General features: G+C 40.3%; 2 protein-coding genes across 3 annotated transcripts in view; both read left to right on the forward strand.

Moving 5' to 3' along the window:
- Positions 1-11955, forward strand: part of LOC311286577 (uncharacterized protein) — a 36783-nt gene extending 24828 nt beyond the window's left edge. Inside the window, exons 8-11 of the mRNA XM_084402801.1 lie at positions 9900-9944; positions 10641-10712; positions 10858-10990; positions 11072-11955. Of these exons, the coding sequence (XP_084258927.1) occupies positions 9900-9944; positions 10641-10712; positions 10858-10990; positions 11072-11177 (356 nt within the window). The 3' untranslated portion in view covers positions 11178-11955. The remainder of the gene's footprint in view (positions 1-9899; positions 9945-10640; positions 10713-10857; positions 10991-11071) is intronic.
- The window catches only part of LOC311286580 (lipopolysaccharide-induced tumor necrosis factor-alpha factor homolog), a 31498-nt gene continuing 21134 nt past the window's right edge, over positions 11943-22306 (forward strand). Inside the window, exons 1-3 of one of the 2 annotated variants that reach the window (XM_084402809.1) lie at positions 11943-13247; positions 21541-21597; positions 21738-21879. In XM_084402809.1, the coding sequence (XP_084258935.1) occupies positions 21761-21879 (119 nt within the window). In that variant the 5' untranslated portion in view covers positions 11943-13247; positions 21541-21597; positions 21738-21760. The remainder of the gene's footprint in view (positions 13248-21540; positions 21598-21737; positions 21880-22306) is intronic. The other variant, XM_084402808.1, reaches the window with a different exon arrangement.

Below are 22306 nucleotides of genomic sequence, written 5' to 3' on the forward strand. Positions count from 1 at the left end.
GGATCAGCGCGCTCTGAGCTTGATGGGACCAGCGGCAGCGAGGGCTTTGAGCTGGGTAGGACCAGCGGCGAAGAGGACTCTGAGCTGGGCAGGACCAGCGGCGAAGAGGGCTTTGAGCTGGGCAGGACCAGCGGCGAAGAGGGCTCTGAGCTGGGCAGGACCAGCGGCGAAGAGGGCTCTGAGCTGGGCAGGACCAGCGGAGAAGAGGGCTCTGAGCTGGGCAGGACCAGCGGCGAAGAGGGCTCTGAGCTGGGCAGGACCAGCGGTGAACACAGCTCTGGACTGGTGTGAAGTGCAGGCTCGACTGGACTGGCGTGAAGTGCAGGCTCGGCTGGACTGGCGTGAAGTGCAGGCTCGGCAGGAAGATACCCAGGCAGGAAGGTCTCGGTGAAACATGATTTATGCAGGATAGTCTCGGCGGGACGAGACTCCTGCACGATGGCCCCTATGGCAACACGAACTGACCTCAGCGGGGAATCGGCCACACTGGATACCAGTCCTGGACGATAATAGACCGATCCGGTGACTAGCTTGATGGCTGGCGTGACGGGAACAGTCTCTGGAAACGCCCCCTCAGCAGTAGAGGGCTTGGGGAATTCTGCTAAGACGTAACGAGGCTCTGGACGGTCTGCTGAGACGTGACAGGGCTCTGGACGATCTGCTGAGACGTGACGGGGCTCTGGAAATTCTGCTAAGATGTAACGAGAGTACGGGGAGGTAGAGCAGAATTCTGGTTCAACGGGTGTGGTAAGTTCATGGGAACCCTCATCCACAGGGCCCGCAGAAAAGGATGATCTGTTTAACCTCAGAGCGAATTCAATATATTGACATAGAGTCCATTGAGGGGTGTTGTCAGGCATGAGATAATTTACCATGTCCTCAAGCCCATATCGGAAACTATCCTTTAAGACTGCCTCGTCCAAGTCTACCCCATGGCAGAGCTCACAAAATTGTTCAACATATTCCTCTATAGATCGGTTACCTTGACTGAGGCGGAAGAGACTGATTAGTGGGTCCATGGTGGGTCTCGGTCTTCTCTCAGCTGCTGGATCTGAAGCGGCGAAGTATTCTGTAATGATGTGGAGGACGCAGTAAGATCCAATTGCAGCTTTATTAGAATAATCAACAGGCAGGGTAAATCAGGGGCAGACAGAACAATGGAGATAATCTCAGAGCAGAAACAGAAAACAGGCAAGGGTCGAGGCAGGCGGCAGGAATCACAGTCCAATGAACAATCCGGGTCAAGACAGGCAGCAGAAGAATCAGAAGTCGGTATAAACAATCCAAGGTCAGTAACAGTTCAGCAAACACAGGGAAAACGCTCAGAAATTGTACGCCGGAGCAATGCAATACTTCGCAGAGAAGTGGAGTGTGGAAGTGGCTTTTATGTGTGTGTGTGAATGAGGTGCAGGTGTGTGTAATCAGTGCAGTGCAGGTGTATGAAGTAATCAGTCCAGGTAGATGCAGGATGGGAAATGTAGTCTGTGAGTGAATATGATAGTCCGGTGTGGAGTGCCCTCTGGTGGCTCTCAAGGGCACTCCAGCTGGTGACCGTCACAGTATGATTCTCAACATTGGTGACAAAAATAATATTACTAAGACAATTCATATCATAATTTATTCATACTGCAATGCATGATGGGAGCAATGAAGGAGTCTTGATTGGTGGCACCCAGAATGCACTGCAACATGCTTTATTATTGTCACCATTGTTGAGAATCACAGGCTGATTATTGATGTCTGTGTGTCCGAATAAAATACTTTTTTAAGGTCTATTGATCAGAACAACTTTTAAGAAATCTTTTTGATTATATTGAAAATTCTGAAAATAGTATACTGTAGAATCACAGGCTGCTGTAATCAACAAGATAAACCTAACTCTCTAAATGAGTTTTGTGGTTCAGGTCAATTGATGATTATACCGAGACATAACCAACACCACCTGATCAACTTTCTCTTTGTTCATCTGAGAGTTATAACTCAGATACAACAGCCAAACAAAATCTAAATTTATTAGTTTAAGGGTCAAGAGCCCAACTAAAGCCAACACTGATCACCATAATGGTAACAAAAAAAGATTTTCTGCTCGTTAACATCAGGTGTTTTCAATAATGCTCAATCATCACTCAATCAATCACTAAATTATCTCATTAACTTTAACACTCTTGAGTCTGGAGCCAAGTAAACTCCCAGGAGAGTTCATTTAACACTGGAGTTTTTGCTGCGTGAGTTCATGGGTGGAATAAACATATGGCAGGACTTTTACTTTCTGACCCCTGGACTTTCCACCTCTGGCTACATCTGTGCCAAATTTGGCGCTTTTAGATGAATTTGCACGAAATGACCTATTTATGTGCTTAAGGCCCCAAAGTAGTTATAAAGTCAAGAGTCAGCAAGCACAATATGCATCTGTATGGAATAGTATGTTAGAGGTTTATGATCATATTATTTTTAATTCCCAGGGGTCCAGCCGCCGCAGTATGTCAGTGTTTCTCAACCGGTGAAAAAAAAGAAGAAAAAAAAAAGGTCATTTTAAAAGTTTTTCTAATGCAAAACTTTTATTTTGAAAGCTGTTGACACGTCTGTCGTGGGAAAGTTTTTACTGTATCGCTTTGTTTCTAAGCAACGACGGCATCCCGTATCAATTAATAAGTCATGAAATTACCAAAAAAAGTACATTACGTAACTGGTTTGTCGTGTGTTCGCTGGGGAGGATTTGCATGCAGGTACAATGTTCATTCTATTCATCAGGAGCAGTTTCCATATGTTGTATGCCTATTAACGTAGGGCTGGGCGATTTAAATCGCGATATTGTTATGCGCATCTCATCAGTAATGCCGGTTCCTTGATTAGTAGTAAATCGCCATCACCTGCTTTCAGATGGAGCGGCATTTACTACAAAGAGCCGTAGTTAACTGACAAGCTGAGCCAAATCACATCAATATCGCGGACGTATCGCCAGCGATATTTAATGCGATATGGCTCAGCTTGTCAGTTAACTACGGCTCTTTGTATACAGCAAAACCTCCAGTGTTAAATTAACACCCCTGGGAGTGTATGAGTCCACACTCAAGAGTGTTTACGTTAATGAGATAACTAAGTGATTAATTTAGTGATGATTGAGCATTATTGAAGACACCTGATGTTAACAAGTAGAATCACTGAAGGAGAAAATCGCAAATTGTAAGTTACCATTATTGTGATGGGTAGTTGCTTTAGTTGGGCTCTGACCCTTTCATGTGTACTTTAGATTTTGTTTGGCGGTTTTATCTGAGTTAAAACTGCCAGTTGAACAAAGAAAAAAAAAGTGATCTTTGTTGGTTATATTATGACAATCATCATTTGAACTTGATCACTGAGCTCATTAAGATCTTTCTTTCTGACTTCGATTTATGTTGTTGGTTACAGCATAACTGTGAATCTGAATAAATGGCCAGAATTTTTGATATAAAGGATTTCTTAAAACTTGTTTAAAAAAAAAAAATCATTCTTATAGGCACACACAGATGTCAAGATTCAGTCTATGCATCTCAACAATGGTGAGGAGCAGAATATTCAATGAGGAAAAGTAAATTACATAGACAATTCAGATCATAATTTATTCATACTGCAATGCATGATGGGAGCCATTAATGAGTTGTGATTGGTGGCAGCCACTGCAACATGCTTTATTATTGTCACCACCATTGTTGAGATTCACAGGCTGATTATTGATGTCTGAACGTCTTTTTGATTAGAGCATTGTTTATTAAATATTTTGAATTATAAGTAAAGTGCTGATAATCATAGGCTGAAGAATCACAAAACTGCTGCTAACAAGTTAAACCTAACTATCTTAATATGTTTCACTTTTCAGATCACAGTATGATTATGTCAAAACATAATCAACACTATAAGATAACATTTTACTTTGTTCATTTAACTGTTATAAATCAATAACAGCAGACAAACAACAGTAAATATTAAAATAAACATAGAATGGTCTAGAGCCCAACTAAAGCAAACACCCATCACCTTAATGGTAACTTACAATTTGTGCTTTTCTTCTTCAGTGATTCTGCTTGTTAACATCAGGTGTCTTCAATAATGCTCAAGCATCACTAAATTAATCACTTAATTATCTCCTCAGCCCTAAATGCCGCTCCATCTGAAAGCAGGTGATGGTGATTTACTACTAAATCAAGGAACCGGCTTTACTGACGAGATGCGCATAACAATATCGCGATTTAAATCGCCCAGCCCTATATTAACGGGTCATTAATATAGCGTATTTACCATGGTTACTGTAGTACACTGCATGGAAATCCAGACTAGTAAACTCCTGTAGGCTATACACCACTGATTTCTTAAAGTATCCACAAACACTCCTCATCAGATACATCAAATTCCACCAGTCCGGATATTTCCGTAATGTTACCAATTCGGTAACGTAGCAACATATGTTGCTGAGGCACTCTACCGTGCTACAGACATTTGCAGCCATGGCAAGTGAGTAATCCCCTCAAGGATATTGTCAGGGGACATTTTCACACCTAAACTGGACAGCTATTGGGCCATAGACTTTCCTCAAAAGTCATTTCATTGGTCAACTTCAAATTTATCCCACCCAACCGCAAAGTGACTTCATTGGTTACATTTAAAATATACCCCTCCCAAAACCCTTATGGTGAATGATTTGATTGGGTTTCTTTAAAATATATCCATCCCCAAAACTCTTACATGTAGTGATTTGATTGGTTGCAGCCCAGGTTCACAATCTTCTGAACTTCTGTTACTGTTTATAATGAGCTGACCCAGTCTTGAGTGTAGGATACTGTGGGAAAGAGGAAACGTTATGTGAGGGAAAAAAAATCCATTATAAATATAGTTCACATTAAATATATTAATTTTACACAATATAGATAATCAGTCTTGCCTTGTTTGTGCATGTTGAAATGAATTCTCCTCAGAACTATGCAGGATTACAGTGTTTTGATCTGTATCTTTTGGTGTATTTGAAAGGACTCCTCGAGAAGGGGTGTGTGTGTGTGTGTGTGTCCCATTTATGGGAGACCAGGGCTGTTTTACACTTCTTTTTTTACATAAAATATAGATATAGTTTGAAAGTATAAGTGTTTATTTATGAGTAGTTTACAATTATTAATATATACTGGAAATCTCAATTCATCTGGAATGTTCTCACATACCACACAGAAGTTCTACAGCATTCCAAAACATGTGTCGTTCTTTTCTAGAGAAGAGAAAAATAACAGAAAATTACAAGTGTTGCGACACAAAGCGCAGACTTTTGAAGGGGTTAGGAACTGTATTTTGGCTGATATAAGGGGTGGAGCTGAATTACATTCATCTTTCCAGCAGTGAAGTATACCTTAATTTCCTGGTCTCCTTCATCTATTCAGTATATTGGTCTTTAGGCTTGGTGATCAAGAGGAATAATGTCGGTTCAAACCTGTATGACTTTCTTCTGTTGAACTTAAAACATATTTTGAGAAATGTCTCATTGTTTTGTTTTGTTTGTATTTTTTTGTCCATACAATGGAAGTGGTCACTGAAACGATTTGGTTAAAGGATTAGTTCACCTCAAAATTAACATTTCCTGATAATTTACTCAACTCAATGCCATCCAAGATGTCCATGTCTTTCTTCAGTGGAAAAGAAATTTTGTTTTTTGAGGAAAACATTTCAGGATTTTTCTCCACACAATGAACTTCAATGGCAACCAGAATGTTGACGTTCAAATCAATGCAGTTTCAAAGGGCTCTGCACGATCCCAGCTGAGGAATGGGGTCTTATCTAGCGGAACGATCGGTCATTTAAAAAAAAAAAAAAAAAAAGTATATACTTTGCTGGTCTGTGACGTGTCACACATTGCATCATCGCGCTGTAAAGGTCACACATCACGTCATCTAAGTTATTTGTCTGTGTACTCCGGTTCAAAAAAGTAGGGAAGGGCGAAAACTTCCTTCTCATTTTCTCTTCCAACTTCAAAATGTCCAACATCTTTGTTTTAATTTATTATTATTATTATTTTCTTCTTTTTTTTGTGACCTTTCCAACGTGATGACGTAATACGTGACGCATCGCAGACCAGCACAAGACGAACAATTGTGGTTAAAAAGTATATAAATGTAAAAAAAAATGTAAAGACCCTTATTTCTTGACTGCACTCTTAGAAAGAATGTGTTAAAAATGACACAACCTGTGTTAAATTTTGACACATCCGTGGGTGAGCTCCAGGACTACTAGTTTTGTGTTAATTTTAACTCATTCACTGTGTAAGTCATTTTAACACACAAATTGTGTCATTTAAAAAAATAAAGCGAAAGGGCCAGATGCTAAAATATTAACCATTTAATCAATAGTCGAGTACAGAATGCATGCGTTCTGGCGCAGTATGGCTGCCGTCGCATCATCCAAGTGGATGCTGCACATTGGTGGTGGTTGAGGAGATTCCCCCATCTATGTAAAGCGCTTTGAGGTCTCAGAAAAAGCGCTATATAAATGTAACGAATTATTATTATTATTAATTATTAATTATAATTATTATTATGTGCACACAAAGTACAACACAATGTTTGAAGCTCAATGACTGGACAGACTCACTGTACTGGACATTATTCAGTTATTCACGCTTCAACCCCTAATTGATAATGCTGCTTTTGACAAAAATTCATGAAGAGATAACAGTTAACAGAGTTTGCACTTTGAATTTAATTAAAATATAGCAACTGACAAAATATCGCATATAAATAACTTGTATTTACACTGGCCTGTTTGTTTGAGAACACAGCAAACACTGCATACCATTCACAGTGATGGTGAGTGTCGGCACTCAAAATGATGAGTTGAAAACAACACAACCTGTAAAAAGAGTTGTTAAAAATTACACATGTTGTGTAGATTTTAACACATGTAGTGTGTGTGTTCAGGGACAACACATGTTGTGTAGATTTTAACGCATGTAGTGTGTGTGCTCAAGGACAACACATGTTGTGTAGATTTTAACACATGTAGTGTGTGTGCTCAGGGACAACACATGTTGTGTAGATTTTAACGCATGTAGTGTGTGTGCTCAAGGACAACACATGTTGTGTAGATTTTAACACATGTAGTGTGTGTGCTCAGGGACAACACATGTTGTGTAGATTTTAACACATGTAGTGTGTGTGTTCAGGGACAACACATGTTGTGTAGATTTTAACGCATGTAGTGTGTGTGCTCAAGGACAACACATGTTGTGTAGATTTTAACACATGTAGTGTGTGTGCTCAGGGACAACACATGTTGTGTAGATTTTAACACATGTAGTGTGTGTGCTCAAGGACAACACATGTTGTGTAGATTTTAACACATGTAGTGTGTGTGCTCAGGGACAACACATGTTGTGTCAAATTTAACACACAACCTGTGTCGATTCTTAACACATCTCTGTGTTTATAAGGACTACACATTTTGTATTACCTTTAACACAACTAATGTGTTATTCCTCTTACACAGAAGTGTGTTGAAACCTTTTACACACTAATGTGTTATAGTTACACAACTTGTGTCAGATATGTGTCACATGTGACTGTAGTCGGTGTGTATTTGCCAGAGTTACTTCCTGTGTTTTTACAACTGAGTGTTTGGACGAACACTGAAACGTATTGTTAACTTGTGTTTATGGAGTCCAGTGACGTTTAATAAAGAGTTTGTTTGAACATTTGGATGGTTTAGACATCATGAATCTACATAGACAAGCTCTTATTGAGAATTAACAGAGGTTTAGATGTTGATGTTTCATTGAATGTTTTATCTGAAGTCACCAGAATCGTGATTAATGGCTCCTTTATTTGAGCTCTTGACCCTTTACTCTTCTTTTAGTTTTTCTCTGGCTGCTGCAACTGTATTTTAATCACATACAAATTGGGTACGATGAGAGAAAATATGATCAGATGTTTCTTGATGATGTTATAATCAACAAGTGCTGATCGGATCAAGTTTATGAGTATATGGATGGTTTGCATTTAATTTATTTATGTGCTGTTAGTTATAACAATCTTGTGACACGACATCATGCTGTCCAGCAGTGCAGAATAAAAAAAAAAAATTGTTTTCTGAAAATTTTAATCTGCAGCAGAAAGTAGTCAAACACAGACCTCAAGAATCAGCGTATGAATCTCAACAATGGTGACAAACATAAAGCTTCATGCCGCAATGCATGCTGGGAGTCATGGATGAGATTTGTACTATGGTGGCACCCAGCATGCATCTCACCATTGTTGAGATTCATACGCTGATTCTTGAGGTCTGTGTTTGACTACTTTCTGCTGCAGATTAAAATTTTCAGAATTTTTTTTTTTTTTTATTCTGCACTGCTGGACAGCATGATGTAGTGTCACAAGATTGTTATAACTAACAGCACATAAATAAATTAAATGCAAACCATCCATATACTCATAAACTTGATCAGATCAGCACTTGTTGATTATAACATCATCAAGAAACATCTGATCATATTCTCTCTCACCTGTAAGGTTTTGTACGAACTGTGTATTAAAAAATAATAATTTTAGGTTAATGTCAATATGCTAAACTTTTTAAAAATGATCTTTAATATATTATACTCATCTTTCAAAAATTAAACTCTTGCTGAACTTAACAATCTTACATGTTCATGATGATGATTTTATCATCTGAACATATTTTTTTCATGATTATTTCTGCTGATTCAAATGTGTGAAAATAAATACACATTAACAACAATCAGATAAAACTAATGTTAAAGAGTCAAGGGTCAAGAGCCCAAATAAAGATGACACTAATCACGATTCTGGTGACTTTAAATGAAACATTCAATGAATCGTCAACACCAAAACCTGTTCATTCTCAATAAGAGCTTCTGTAGAGTCTGATAGAAATAAAGTCAACCTGGTTATTAATAACAAGTGAAAGCAGCATTTGAAAAAGACATTGAAAAAGAGGCATGATGTGATTGGCTGCCAAAAAACACCCGTTAATCTTTAAGTTTTCATGAATTAAGATTTAATTAATTTATTTGAATGTATTGCTTTATTTATTTTAGAGCATTTTATGGGATACCATATAAAATATACCTATAATTTTTTCATAAACACAAACTCTCCTCCACCCAGTGCTATTCTAGAGTGCTACAACATGTGTCAAAATACCATCAACACATAATGTGTGTTGTTTTTTAACACATCTCTTTTTAGAGTGTGGGATCGTGCAGAGCCCTTTGAAGTGGCATTGATTTCAACGTTCTGGTTGCCATTGAAGTCCATTGTGTGGAGAAAAATCCTGAAATGTTTTCCTCAAAAAATTTAATTTATTTTCCACTGAAGAAAGAAAGACATGAACATCTTGAGTGGCATTGGGGTGAGTAAATTATCAGGAAATTTTCATTTTGAGGTGAACTAATCCTTTAACAACATTCTTTAAAACATCTTTTATGTTCAACTTAAGAAAGAAACTCATAGGTTTGGAAAAACATAAGGGTGTGTAAATGATGACAGAAGTTTCATTTTGGGGTCAACAAACCCCTTTAATATAAATTTTTACTGGCACAGATAAAAAGTCATAATTATGACGTCAAAATTATAAAATTTCATTTTGCAATTTGTTTACAGACATTTCTAATTCTAAATAGACTTTTTATCTCATAATTGTGACCTTTAAATTATAATTTAACAATAATTATAATAAACAATAATTATGATGTATGATTTTTTTTTTCTTATGTGGAGGAAATGGGCTTCCATAAATATGACCTCAAAACACAATAAAAATAAATAATGATCAAATGCATTTTGATAACTTGAAGAAAAGGCCTTTTCAATTCTGACTTATAAACCTCATGTTGTGCCACCATTAGGAAATCATGGCTTTCTGTTTTCCAGCTCCAGTGGCCGAAGTTAACCCACCACCGGCCCAGCAAAATATTGGTGAGTGCTGATGTCTTGTGATTTGAGACTCTCTGTTTAAAGGGGTCATGACATGGATTATTTTATTATTTTAGAATATTCCATGAGGTTCACTTTTAATGTTAATTAAGTTTTTTGCCCAAAAAACAAATACACTTTATATATATACGGAGTAATTTACAGACAAACCATTATGAAATCATTTGCTTATAGTTTGTGATGCAGAAACTGAGCGAGCCTCCAGTGTAGACAGCGTCAGTGATTATAATGGATTCTTTTTGATTTTGACGCAACGCTCACATCCGTTGGAAGCAAATGTCAGCTGTAAAGAGACTGAACGCCAGTGGGCGGGGCATTCTGATGCAAAGATTTATAACTATTCGTCAATATTTTGCTTTAGAGGCAGTCATATGCAGATGTATTTTCCCATGAATGTTTAACGCTATGATGGAGGTTTTAGGCAGGATGTTTAAATGATACAAAGACCTCTTATATGTCAAAAGATCAAGGCAAATTTGATTTCTCATGTCACGACCCCTTTAAATGACAACCAGAACGCTTTAATAAAAGACTATAACATGAATAAAAACTGTTTCTTAAATGTCCTTATCTCAAAGATTTTTTAAAGCTTTTAAAACAGTCAACAACACATAAAGGGCGCATCAGAAGCCAGATTGGTTCTGTAGGTTTTCATCATGAGCTTTTTTTCTCTTGCAGCTCCAATGGTAATTTTCAACCAACAGCCCGTCATGCCCGCCCCTCAGATGGTCCAGTGTGCGCCTCCCCAGGGTGAGCAGAAAAGCTCTAGTTTAATAAGGCTCTGCTTCAGTCAAACACTAGAAGGTTCATGCATGATGCATATGAATAGAATAGTATGTTAGAGGTTTATGATCATATTAAATGTATTTCATCAATATGATCTCTTTATGTATAGTGATGATGCCACCACCGACTGAAACTCCTGGGCTGATGAGATGTACTTTCTGCCAGCAGCAGATCATCACACACACGACATACACCTGTGGAACTAAGGCGTGGTTAATCTGTGGTATTCTTGCCATCTTTGGGTAAGGAACTATTCCCAGCTAACAAGGAACACTTTAAGAACTTTAAGAACACGCTAATTCTCCTCTGTTTTTTCTGTGCAGGATCTGGCCATGTTGTTTGATTCCTTTCTGTGTGAATGACTGCAAGGACGTAAAGCATCACTGTCCAGTCTGTAGAAACCTTGTCCATGTGTACAGACGCATGTAACTGGTTCTGAAGCAAATAAAACTTTTCTGCCAGCATCATCTGGACATTACTGGACTTCCTAAATCAAAGACCATGTCATGAAAAGACTCACATGGGTTTCTTTTTCCTTCTTTATACAAATTAAGGAAAATGAAACCCATATGGTCTCGTCTCGTCACGTTATTTTTCTTTGAATTAAGAAGTCCAGTTGTATATTCTGATTCTCCATATGATTTATGTCTTTCTTGTTTTTCTTATTCTGTTTGAATAATAACTTATTCTGTATGATAATATTATGTAATCAAACATAATATAAACTTTTTTTCCCCAACAATCAAACATTTTTTATTTGTTGCATTAGATCATGACAGGGTATTTCGGATCGAATTTATACAATATTAGACAACACAAAGGTTTTATATTATTTGGCTCTTTTTATTTGACTGCAACTATTCTCAGTAAAGACAATTAACATTCATGCCTTTTTGTATGTTCCTCTACGCTGCGTTCTCTTAAATACATTGTGAGTCAAGGAAAATAAACAATACTTTGACTGTGACAGAATTAAACTACTCTTACATGAGGATGTCACTGACACAGCATAGATCTCGTGTAAATATTTTTTCTCGTGTCTCGTTTATACTTACCTTTGTCAATCGATTCAGTTTCCTGATAACGTAGGCTCACTTCTGTATACCATCAAAGATAAATATGTCAGGCTCGTAATGAAAAATAAATAAATAAATAAATAGAAAACAAATGGATTGAGAAAACAGCAGACAAAATGAAGAATGGAATATTAGCTTGTCAATTACTGTGCAGTATACATATACTGTTTATGTGTTTTAATAAACAGTATGCATGATTCAATGATGATGAATGAACTTTTCAAACTTGTCAACCAATAAACAGATTTGTTTTATACAGTGGATAAGTGTAATATAACAAAAGACAATGTTCTACTATAAATGAATAAGAGTGACAATAAGGAATTAAACCTATAAATATCAAGATTAAACTGGTGCTGTGCGCATATACCGTGGGGAAAACAAGTATTTGATACACTGTCAATTGTGCAGGTTATCCTACAAAGCATGATGGGATGGGCTACAGGACAATAGACAAGCAGCTTGGTGAGAAGGCAACAACTGTTGGCGCAATTATTAGAAAATGGGAGAAGTTCAAGATGACGGTCAATCTCCCTTGGTCTGGGGCACCATGCAAGATCTCCCCTCGTGGGGCATCAATGATCATGAGGAAGGTGAGGGATCAGCCCAGAACTACACGGCAGGACCTGGTCAATGACCTAAAGAGAGCTGGGACCACAGTCTCAAAGAAAACCATTAGTAACACTCTACGCCGTCATGGATTAAAATACTGCAGCGCACGCAAGGTCCCCCTGCTCAAGCCATCTGAAGGCCCATCTGAAGTTTGCCAATGACCATCTGGATGATCCAGAGGAGGAATGGGAGAAGGTCATGTGGTCTGATGAGACAAAAATAGAGCTTTTTGGTCTAAACTCCACTCGCGGTGTTTGGAGGAAGAAGAAGGATGAGTACAACCCCAAGAACACCATCCCAACCGTGAAGCATGGAGGTGGAAACATCATTCTTTGGGGATGCTTTTCTGCAAAGGGGACAGGACGACTGCACTGTATTGAGGGGAGGATGGATGGGGCCATGTATCGCGAGATCTTGGCCAACAACCTCCTTCCCTCAGTAAGAGCATTGAAGATGGGTCGTGGCTGGGTCTTCCAGCATGACAACGACCCGAAACACACAGCCAGGGCCACTAAGGAGTGGCTCCGTAAGAAGCATTTCAAGGTCCTGGAGTGGCCTAGCCAGTCTCCAGACCTAAACCCAATAGAAAATCTTTGGAGGGAGCTGAAAGTCTGTATTGTCCAGCGACAGCCCCGAAACCTGAAGGATCTGGAGAAGGTCTGTATGGAGGAGTGGGCCAAAATCCCTGCTGCAGTGTGTGCAAACCTGGTCAAGAACTACAGGAAACATATGATCTCTGTAATCGCAAACAAAGGTTTCTGTACCAAATATTAAGTTCTGTAAATAATATTCAGAATACTTATTTGCAGCTGTATCATACAAATAAATAGTTAAAAAATCATACATTGTGATTTCTGGATTTTTTTTTTGTAGATTATGTCTCTCACAGTGGACATGCACCTACGATGACAATTTCAGACCCCTCCATGATTTCTAAGTGGGAGAACTTGCAAAATAGCAGGGTGTTCAAATACTTATTTTCCTCACTGTATATTTTTTCTCGTGACTCCTGCGATATCGTTTACATTATTAATTTGTTGGAAACGCACATTTATTTTCGACTTGTCGGAGTCGGGCTTTAACTAGGCTACAGCAAAAACTGTTTGCATTGCCCTAAGATTATTTGCGAGTGGCTCTTTCCTTTACACTATTGGAGATGCGGAGAACTTAATGGAAAGTGCTGTCTGTCGTGTCATTCGGAATTTACCTGGCGCTTTTAGGTTTAAAAAACAGTTTTAGTTTTTTTTTTTTTTTGGCATTTCCAAGCCACTTAAGACCCAATGTTGTAAAGCGCTTTTTTTTTTAAGCCTTTTTTCTTTTCTTTTTTCTTTTTTTTAGGCTATCATAATTTTTTATGAAGATCATGCAATCATGACCATGCCGATTACACTATATGTCACTCAGGCTTCACTAACGTGATTGGTAGACTGTAGGCTATAGACTGCCATCAAGGCCTCAATGAAGGGGATTATGTGAACAGAAAGAGGGTTCACAATGTAAATGTGCAGCCCAGTATTGTGATTCTTAATATTCCAGATTAGAAATATTATATAAAAAAAAAAACTAAAATCTTCCATATCACAAATGTGAAAGCAAAATGGCCAGGATCTGTGCATGACTTAAGCATTTTCAGAGATTCACATTTATGCACATTATTTGAAAGTGGTAAGAAAAGTTCCACAATTAAATATCAAGCTCACTGTATTACATACACTTATGCTGATCCTAACAGAACTGCATTTTTTCATAGGTGATTATGACATGTTCCTGCCTGCAGACAGGTGTTTTATGACCCCATTCCCTGACCCAAACCAGTTACAATGCAGCTCTAGCCAGGACAAGGGCACACAATGAAATTAACTTTGGCTAACTAAAGGGAAGATTTCAGTGTCTGAAAGTCTGAGGGGTTGCACACCTGACAGGGCCTGTGACATTGTTGCATGTGCCATATTACACAACATTGCCAAAAAAACACACTTTTCATTAAATGTTGAATAAAATACAAATATGCTTAGTTCCTTGAGTTTTATTTCAGTTGTTCTTTGTAAAGAAAAGCCAGTGGTCAAGTGCCTGCAACAAGAGATATTAGACACATGCCTCATGCAACAAATAAAAAGGAAAAGTTGGCTATACACTGCCCACCTGTAGGCCTATGCCTCTCTGTCTGTGCAGACTCTTCTGTAGGCCTTTCTGTAGATGTGGAATCCTGCAACTTATATTGCAGCCATAAAGCATACAAGTATAAATGAAGTAAAGTTATTTATGCACTTGCAGGTAGGCTAGTTCCTCCATATGACAGTTATCTGAGAGGGTTTATTCACTGTCCAGTGCAATGGAAACAAATGGACATTACAAAGTCTTATACTTTCTTTCCTTTGGAAAGTTAGAAAATGTCCACTTACTGCACATATTTCAGCCACCACTTTCTTGGGAACAGATACAAGTGTTAATATTTTTACATTAACATAAGTTTATCAGTTTTCACTTTCACAAGTCAAAGCAATTCATCACTCAAGATTTAACAGTTGAAATGACTATACAGCCTTAATTTAATGCAGCAAAAATTATTTTACAGTGTAGGCTACTAAGATCTTTTCTTTTCTTTTCTCAGCCTTTTTCTTGGTTGCTTTTATAAACAGACAACCATTTATTTAACAGTGCCTTTTATAAAAGAGACTATATAACAAAAAATTACCATTATGTAGAATATTTTTGTACTTCACTTTTATTTGTTCCCATGTTCTAGTATGGTGACTGACATTACAATGAACAAAGTAATTATGCAATTATTAAAATACAAAAATTTAGGCTAATAAGTGATAAAAACATCTAACATGGCCACTTCTAACGGATTTAAATTGTCTGCTACTTTTTGCCAGCCCTCTCTCCTGGCTTTTGCAGACTTTGAGGTGTTCCCTGGCGTTTTAATTAAACATTAAAATTCCGAATAAACTTTGACTATAGTTCTTGCTCTGCTAAGGAGAAAAACTGTGCGCACTCTTTGGCCACGCCCACGCTGAGCAGCCAATAGCAGCGTTGCTGATCAATGTTTCTACTATCGATACATATCCCCTTTTAACCAGCGCATGAACGCGCAATTATCTCAGATGACTCAATCCAGCTATACTAATCATATCCGGCAAGTGTGTTCGAAGAACCGAGTTAGCCAGATCATGATTAGCACAATGATATCATCTTGGATGTCTCATTTGATCTCGGATGTTTTAAGCAACGTACGAAGAACGGGCCCCAGGTGTTGTCAACTCCTTGTTGATGATGACGAAATCATCACAACATGAGCATCAAATGTTGTGTTTTTCATTTTGTGTTTATATTTGGAATTTATAGTTGCCAACCTCGTGAAACTATTAGTGCCAATACTGCACTTATCTGAAGGTGGATATAAAGTTTTGAGCAAGTGTACCATGTAGTCACACACAGACATCAAGATTTTGCAACGGTGACAATCAAAACAAAAAAAGCTTCATGCTGCAATGCATGATGGGTGGCTTTATAGTACAAAACTCATCATTTTTTGTTTTGATTGTCACTTGTTGTGACTCAAATGCATAATCTTGCTATAAATGCCAAATATAAACAAAATTAAAAACACAACATTGGATGCTCGTTTTGTGATTATTTTGTCATCATCAACAAGGAGCTGAAAACACCTGATTGTGTCTTACAAACACACAGCTACAGCAACCAAAGAAAAAGCTAACACAAGAAGTACAGGGACCAACTAAAGCAAACACTGACTGCCCACTACAATGGTGACTTCAAATAGACGCTAAGTTGTCTAAAGGGGTGCGTGGTTTCTTTTATTTTCATGATTTTTGGACAAACACAGTCTAATTTAATGCATCCTGAGAGTGTTTATTTGGCGCAGAACTATTATAAATTGTCTAAATGAGACTTTAAATGACTTTGAAAATATGTCCAAAATGACCACATTTGAACTAGTTTTTAACCTTGCACGGAGGCTCCATGCATGTCTATATCGGACGTGCAGAACACGTAAAAAAAAAGACGGCATAAAAACTTTCATTCTGGCCCCCCAGTGGACATCTTTTCAACGTCCGACTTTTTGAAAAAGACATTGAAAAGACTAGCCTGGCAAGCCAGACCTACATCAAGATGTTGGGTCTGGCAACTCACCATAGACACGGCTCAATCCGAGGGGTGGGATAAACGGCTGTCTTTCAAATTCCCTCTGCACGCAATAGGACAGCGCTTCAACCAACCAGAGCGTTTTCCCAACAGCGGAGCTAGTTGATAGATTCAACTTTTGCCATATCTGGCCGGAAAAACTACGAACACATCTTCCTTTTTTTAAGAATGACTTAAGTGCTGTTCTATGCTCTTTTCTCAAAGAAAAACCTAACTCCAAGTCCTCCAGAGTCGCGGACAAAGCCGATTCGAAAGACTGTTCTCCAGCAGCAGCCATTCTTTGTTTTCAAGTAGCAGGTAACCGTCGCAACTCTGTCGTCATTATGTTAAGCCCGCCCCGCCTACTCTATACACGACGTGATTGGCCTGACCCAATTTAGGTTTTTACAGCTTGAAAGTCAATGGAGAGTTGCTAGACTGCCCTGGCTGCAAAATACATTTTGCTACCGCTAGGGTGCGTCTAGATTTCTAGGCTATGAAAAGATGCCTTGCTGCCTTCAGGACCCTTTTCCTCAAGAGTCTTAGGCCAGGGCCATAGAACGTACTCGGTTACCTAACGTAACCTCTGTTCTCTCTAGAAGAGGGAACGAGTATTGCGTAAGTAGCTTACGCTGCGGGTAAAGTCACCTTTTCTCGAGATATGAAGCCAAAAATTATCCTTAATTTTTATAATCTTGTCAACGTAGTGCAGCAGCAAGCAGACCTAGAGCAGGCATTCTAGCATGCTCATTGACTGCCCTGCGGCAACTGCAGCAGCCTATCGCTGAGCCCTTGGCGTGACGTTGCCCAATGACGCTTCACGCGTCACGGCCCGGAGCAGGGGCGTGGCTTAGCATATAAAAGGGGCTCAGAGGCTGCTTTCTCTGGTTTTTGTCGCTTGAAGCGAATGAGCTCGTGGCGCGAGCACGGCGGGTTACGCAAAACTCGTTCCCTCTTCTAGAGAGAACAGAGGTTACGTTAGGTAACCGAGTACGTTCTCTTACGGGAGGTTCTCTCGTATTGCGTAAGTAGCTTACGCTGCGGGAACTCCCTTGTCAACACCGTGCGTGCCCAGCATCCACTGAATGAGTCCCAGGGAAAGCCCGGGGAACACAAGAGTGCGAGCCAGGCGGCCAATAGGATGGCTAGCGCAAGTACATAAGCACACAGTAGGGCGGTCAGAGCGGCGCGGCCGGTCTGACTGACAACCCCTGTATAGTGCAGCTCAACCAGGAGAGCTAAGTCAAACAGCAGTAGCCCGCGCACAGAAAGTGGGCCGGCCTACGCGAGACTTAGACTGATAAAAGTTTAGCCTGCAGGGCGGGAACTTCTAGATTATAAAATCTGACAAATGTAGAGGGGGAGGCCCAGCCCGCCGCTGTACAAATGTCGTGAATGGAAATTCCGCTAGACCAAGCCCACGACGAGGCCATGCCTCTAGTGGAGTGAGCTCTGATGCCCAAAGGGCACTGCAGGTCTTTAGACGCATAAGCAGCTGCAATAGCGTCCACTATCCATCTGGACAGGCTGTGTTTCGAGGCGGCGAGACCCTTGGTGCGCCCACCAAACGAAACGAACAGCTGCTCCGAGCGCCTGACGGCGGTGTAAATTCTCAGCGCTCTGACAGGGCAAAGGAGATTACTGTCAACCTCGCTGCCGGTTGCCGACAAAGCTGAGAGAGAAATGACCTGTGCTCTGAAGGGTGTGCCTAAAACTTTGGGGACATAACCGTGCCTCGGTTTGAGAATGACTTTAGAGTAGGGCTGGGCGATTTAAATCGCGATATTGTTATGCGCATCTCGTCAGTAAAGCCGGTTCCTTGATTAGTAGTAAATCTCCATCACCTGCTTTCAGATGGAGCGGCATTTAGGGCTGAGGAGATAATTAAGCGATTAATTTAGTGATGATTGAGCATTATTGAAGACACCTGATGTTAACAAGCAGAATCACTGAAGAAGAAAATCACAAATTGTAAGTTACCATTAAGGTGATGGGTGTTTGCTTTAGTTGGGCTCTAGACCATTATATGTTTACTTTAATATTTACTGTTGTTTGTCTGCTGTTATTGATTTATAACAGTTAAATGAACAAAGTAAAATGTTATCTTATTGTGTTGGTCATGTTTTGACATAATCATGCTGTGATCTGAAAAAGGAAGCTTATTGAGATAGTTTGGTTTAACTTGTTAGCTGCAGTTTTGTGATTCTTCAGCCTATTATCAGTACTTTACTTATAATTCAAAATATTTAGTAAACATTGTTCTGATCAAAACACTTTCACATGAGTTTATTGAGAAACACAGACATCAACAATCAGCCTGTGAATCTCAAAAATGGTGACAATAATAAAGCATGTTGCAGTGGCTGCCACCAATCACAACTCATTAATGGCTCCCATCATGCATTGCGGTATGAATAAATTATGATCTGAATTGTCTATGTAATTTACTTTTCCTAATTAAATATTCTGCTCCTCACCATTGTTGAGATGCATAGACTGAATCTTGACATCTGTGTGTGCCTAAAAGAATGTTTTTTTTTTTAAACAACTTTTAAGAAATCCTTTATATTATATGAAAAATTCTGGGCATTTATGCAGATTCACTAACCAACAACATAAATCGAAATCAGAAAGAAGGATTTTAATGAGTTCAGTAATCATGTTCAAATGATGATAGTCATAACTTAACCAACACCATCAGATCACTTTTTTCTTTGTTCAACTGCTGATTATAACTCAGAAACAACAGACAAACAAAATCTGAAGCTAATAATATATGGGTCAAGAGCCCAACTAAAGCAACCATTGATCGTCATAACGGTAACTTTCAATTTGTGATTTTCTCCTTCAGTGATTCTGCTTGTTAACATCAGGTGTCTTGAATAATGCTCAATCATCACCAAATTAATCACTTAATTATCTCATTCACTTCAACACTCTTGAGTGTGGACTCATACACTCCCAGGAGTGTTAATTTAACACTGGAGTTTTTGCTGTGTACAAAGAGCCGTAGTTAACTGACAAGCTGAGCCATATCGCATTAATTATCGCTGGCGATATGTCCGCGATATTAATGCGATATGGCTCAGCTTGTCAGTTAACTACGGCTCTTTGTAGTAAATGCCGCTCCATCTGAAAGCAGGTGATGGCGATTTACTACTAATCAAGGAACCGGCTTTACTGACGAGATGCGCATAACAATATCGCGATTTAAATCGCCCAGCCCTACTTTAGAGTCATTAGGTCCGAACTCGAGGCATGCGGCGTTAACTGATAACGCATGAAGGTCACCCACACGTTTGACTGAAGACAGCGCTGTCAGAAAAACGGTTTTGAGCGTGAGGTATTTCATATCCACAGTTTCCATGGGTTCAAAGGGATGCGCTTTCATGGCCTTTAAGACCAGGGAAAGATCCCAAATAGGAACCGAAGGGGGTCGCGGGGGGTTCATCCTTCTAGCTCCTTGAAGGAAGCGGATGATGAACTCGTTCCTCCCAAATGCGCGGCCCAGCGCCGAGTCGGCGAAAGCTGAGATGGCCGCAACATATACTTTGAGCGTGGAGGGAGACCTGCCCATGTCCAGCAGCTCTTGGAGGAAACAAAGCACACGCGACACCCCACATGCTTGTGGGTCCAGCCCCTTGGTGGTGCACCATTTACTAAACACAGACCATTTAGACGTGTAGAGCCGTCTCATAGAGGGAGCTCTAGACTGTTTGATTGTGTTCACAACCCCTATTGGCAAGTCAACGGGTATCCGTTGAGAATCCATGCATGCAGAGCCCAGCGCTCTGGATGAGGATGCAAGATCGAGCCGCGGGCTTGAGAGAGAAGGTCTCTTCTCGCCGGTATCGGCCAGGGGGCTGTGTCTGCCAGCCGTATTAAATCCGGGAACCACGTCTGATTCTCCCAGTACGGGGCTATGAGGAGCACCGTGTGGCGCGCTTCCCTGATTCTCCCAATGACTTGTGGCAACAGAGAGACCGGGGGAAAAGCGTATAGCGGGCCGCTGGGCCAGGTTTGGGCCAGCGCGTCCTCGCTCTTTGAAAAGAACCTTGGGCAGTGCGCGTTGTCTTTTGACGCAAAGAGGTCGACTTTCGCTCTGCCGAAAAGGCGCCACAGTGACTGGACTGTTTGGGGATGCAAAGACCACTCCCCCGGGGGAACATTGTCCCTGTAAAGGATACAATGCCGGATAGGCAGGGATGGCTGAAGGCGGCGAAGACGGCCGGCTTCCTCAGGCTGAATCCTCGGCTTGCAGGTCGCTTGATTCAACGGCGGCTTCCTCAGAGTCTAGCAATGCGTAGGGCTTCGCTGAAGAGACAAAAATCAGAGAAAGCAGCCTCTGAGCCCCTTTTATACGCTAAGCCACGCCCCTGCTCCGGGCCGTGACGCGTGAAGCGCGCCGAGCGCGCTCATTGGGCAACGTCACGCCAAGGGCTCAGCGATAGGCTGCTGCAGTTGCCGCAGGGCAGCCAATGAGCACGCTAGAATGCCTGCTCTAGGTCTGCTTGCTGCTGCACTGCGTTGACAAGATTATAAAAATTAAGGATAATTTTTGGCTTCATATCTCGAGAAAAGATGACTTTACCTGCAGCGTAAGCTACTTACGCAATACGAGAGAACCTCTCGTAAGAGAACGATTGTCGTTCTGCAATTATAGCGCAACACGCTAACAAGTATTGCGTAGCTGGCCATGCTATCATGCTGCACGACTCAGCATTAGTTGGTTTAGTCGAATTAGTCTGAGATCCTACGACAAAGTGCCTGCTTATAAAGGTTTGTGCAGTTCCGCTGCTCAGCCATCGGCTTGTACAGTTTCACTGTGTGATTAAATAAGGATTCAGCATTCGAAAAAAAGGAGTTTTCCCAAAGCGTCTAGCGAAGACACTCATACCCATTATCTCAGGGAACCGAGGTTATGTCAATAACCAAGTACGTTTTCTATTTTCCAGCTTCAGTGGACAAACAAGAGACCGCCATCACTGTCCAGCCTACTGCGTCTGCCCCGGGTGAGCAGTAAAGCCCTAGATTACCCAGGCTCTGCATTCAAATACTAGAAGCTTTCAGCAAGCACAATATGCATTTGTATAAAATAGTATGTTAGAAGTTTATGATCATAATATTATTATCTCTTTCTATGCATTTGTAGAAGAAGTAGTTATTTCACCACGGATGACTGATGTCCCTGTGCAGTTGAAATGTCCTCACTGCCACAAGAAGGTCGTCAAGGAGATGAATTTTATCAATGGCATGACGGTGTGGATCGTCTGTATCAGTTTTGGATTTTTAGGGTAAGGAACCGCATTCATCAGATTTCAAATTGATCACATTGATATGAAAAAAGAAACCACACTTTTTTTTTCAATCCAGGGTCTGGCCGTGTTGTTTGATTCCCTGCAAGGTTGTAGAGCAGAGGTCTTCAATCCTGCTCCTGGAGGGCCATTGTCCTGCAGAGTTTAGTTCCAACCTGCTTCAGCACACCTGCCTTTGAATATTCAAGCGATTCTGAAGAGCTTGATGAGCTGATTCAGGTGTGTTATGGCGCTTTTCCACTACACAGTACCAGCTCGCCTCGACTCGGCTTTGTTTGGTTTTCCACCGTGTAAAAGTTGTACCTGTACCTGCTTCCAGGTACTTTTTTTCATACCACCTTCGGCGAGGTTCTAATGGCGCTTTTCCACTATACAGTACCAGCTCGCCTCGACTCGGCTTTGTTTG

The sequence above is a fragment of the Rutilus rutilus genome (genome assembly GCF_951802725.1).
Source record: "Rutilus rutilus genome assembly, chromosome: 2".
Classification (NCBI taxonomy): Eukaryota; Metazoa; Chordata; class Actinopteri; order Cypriniformes; family Leuciscidae; genus Rutilus; species Rutilus rutilus.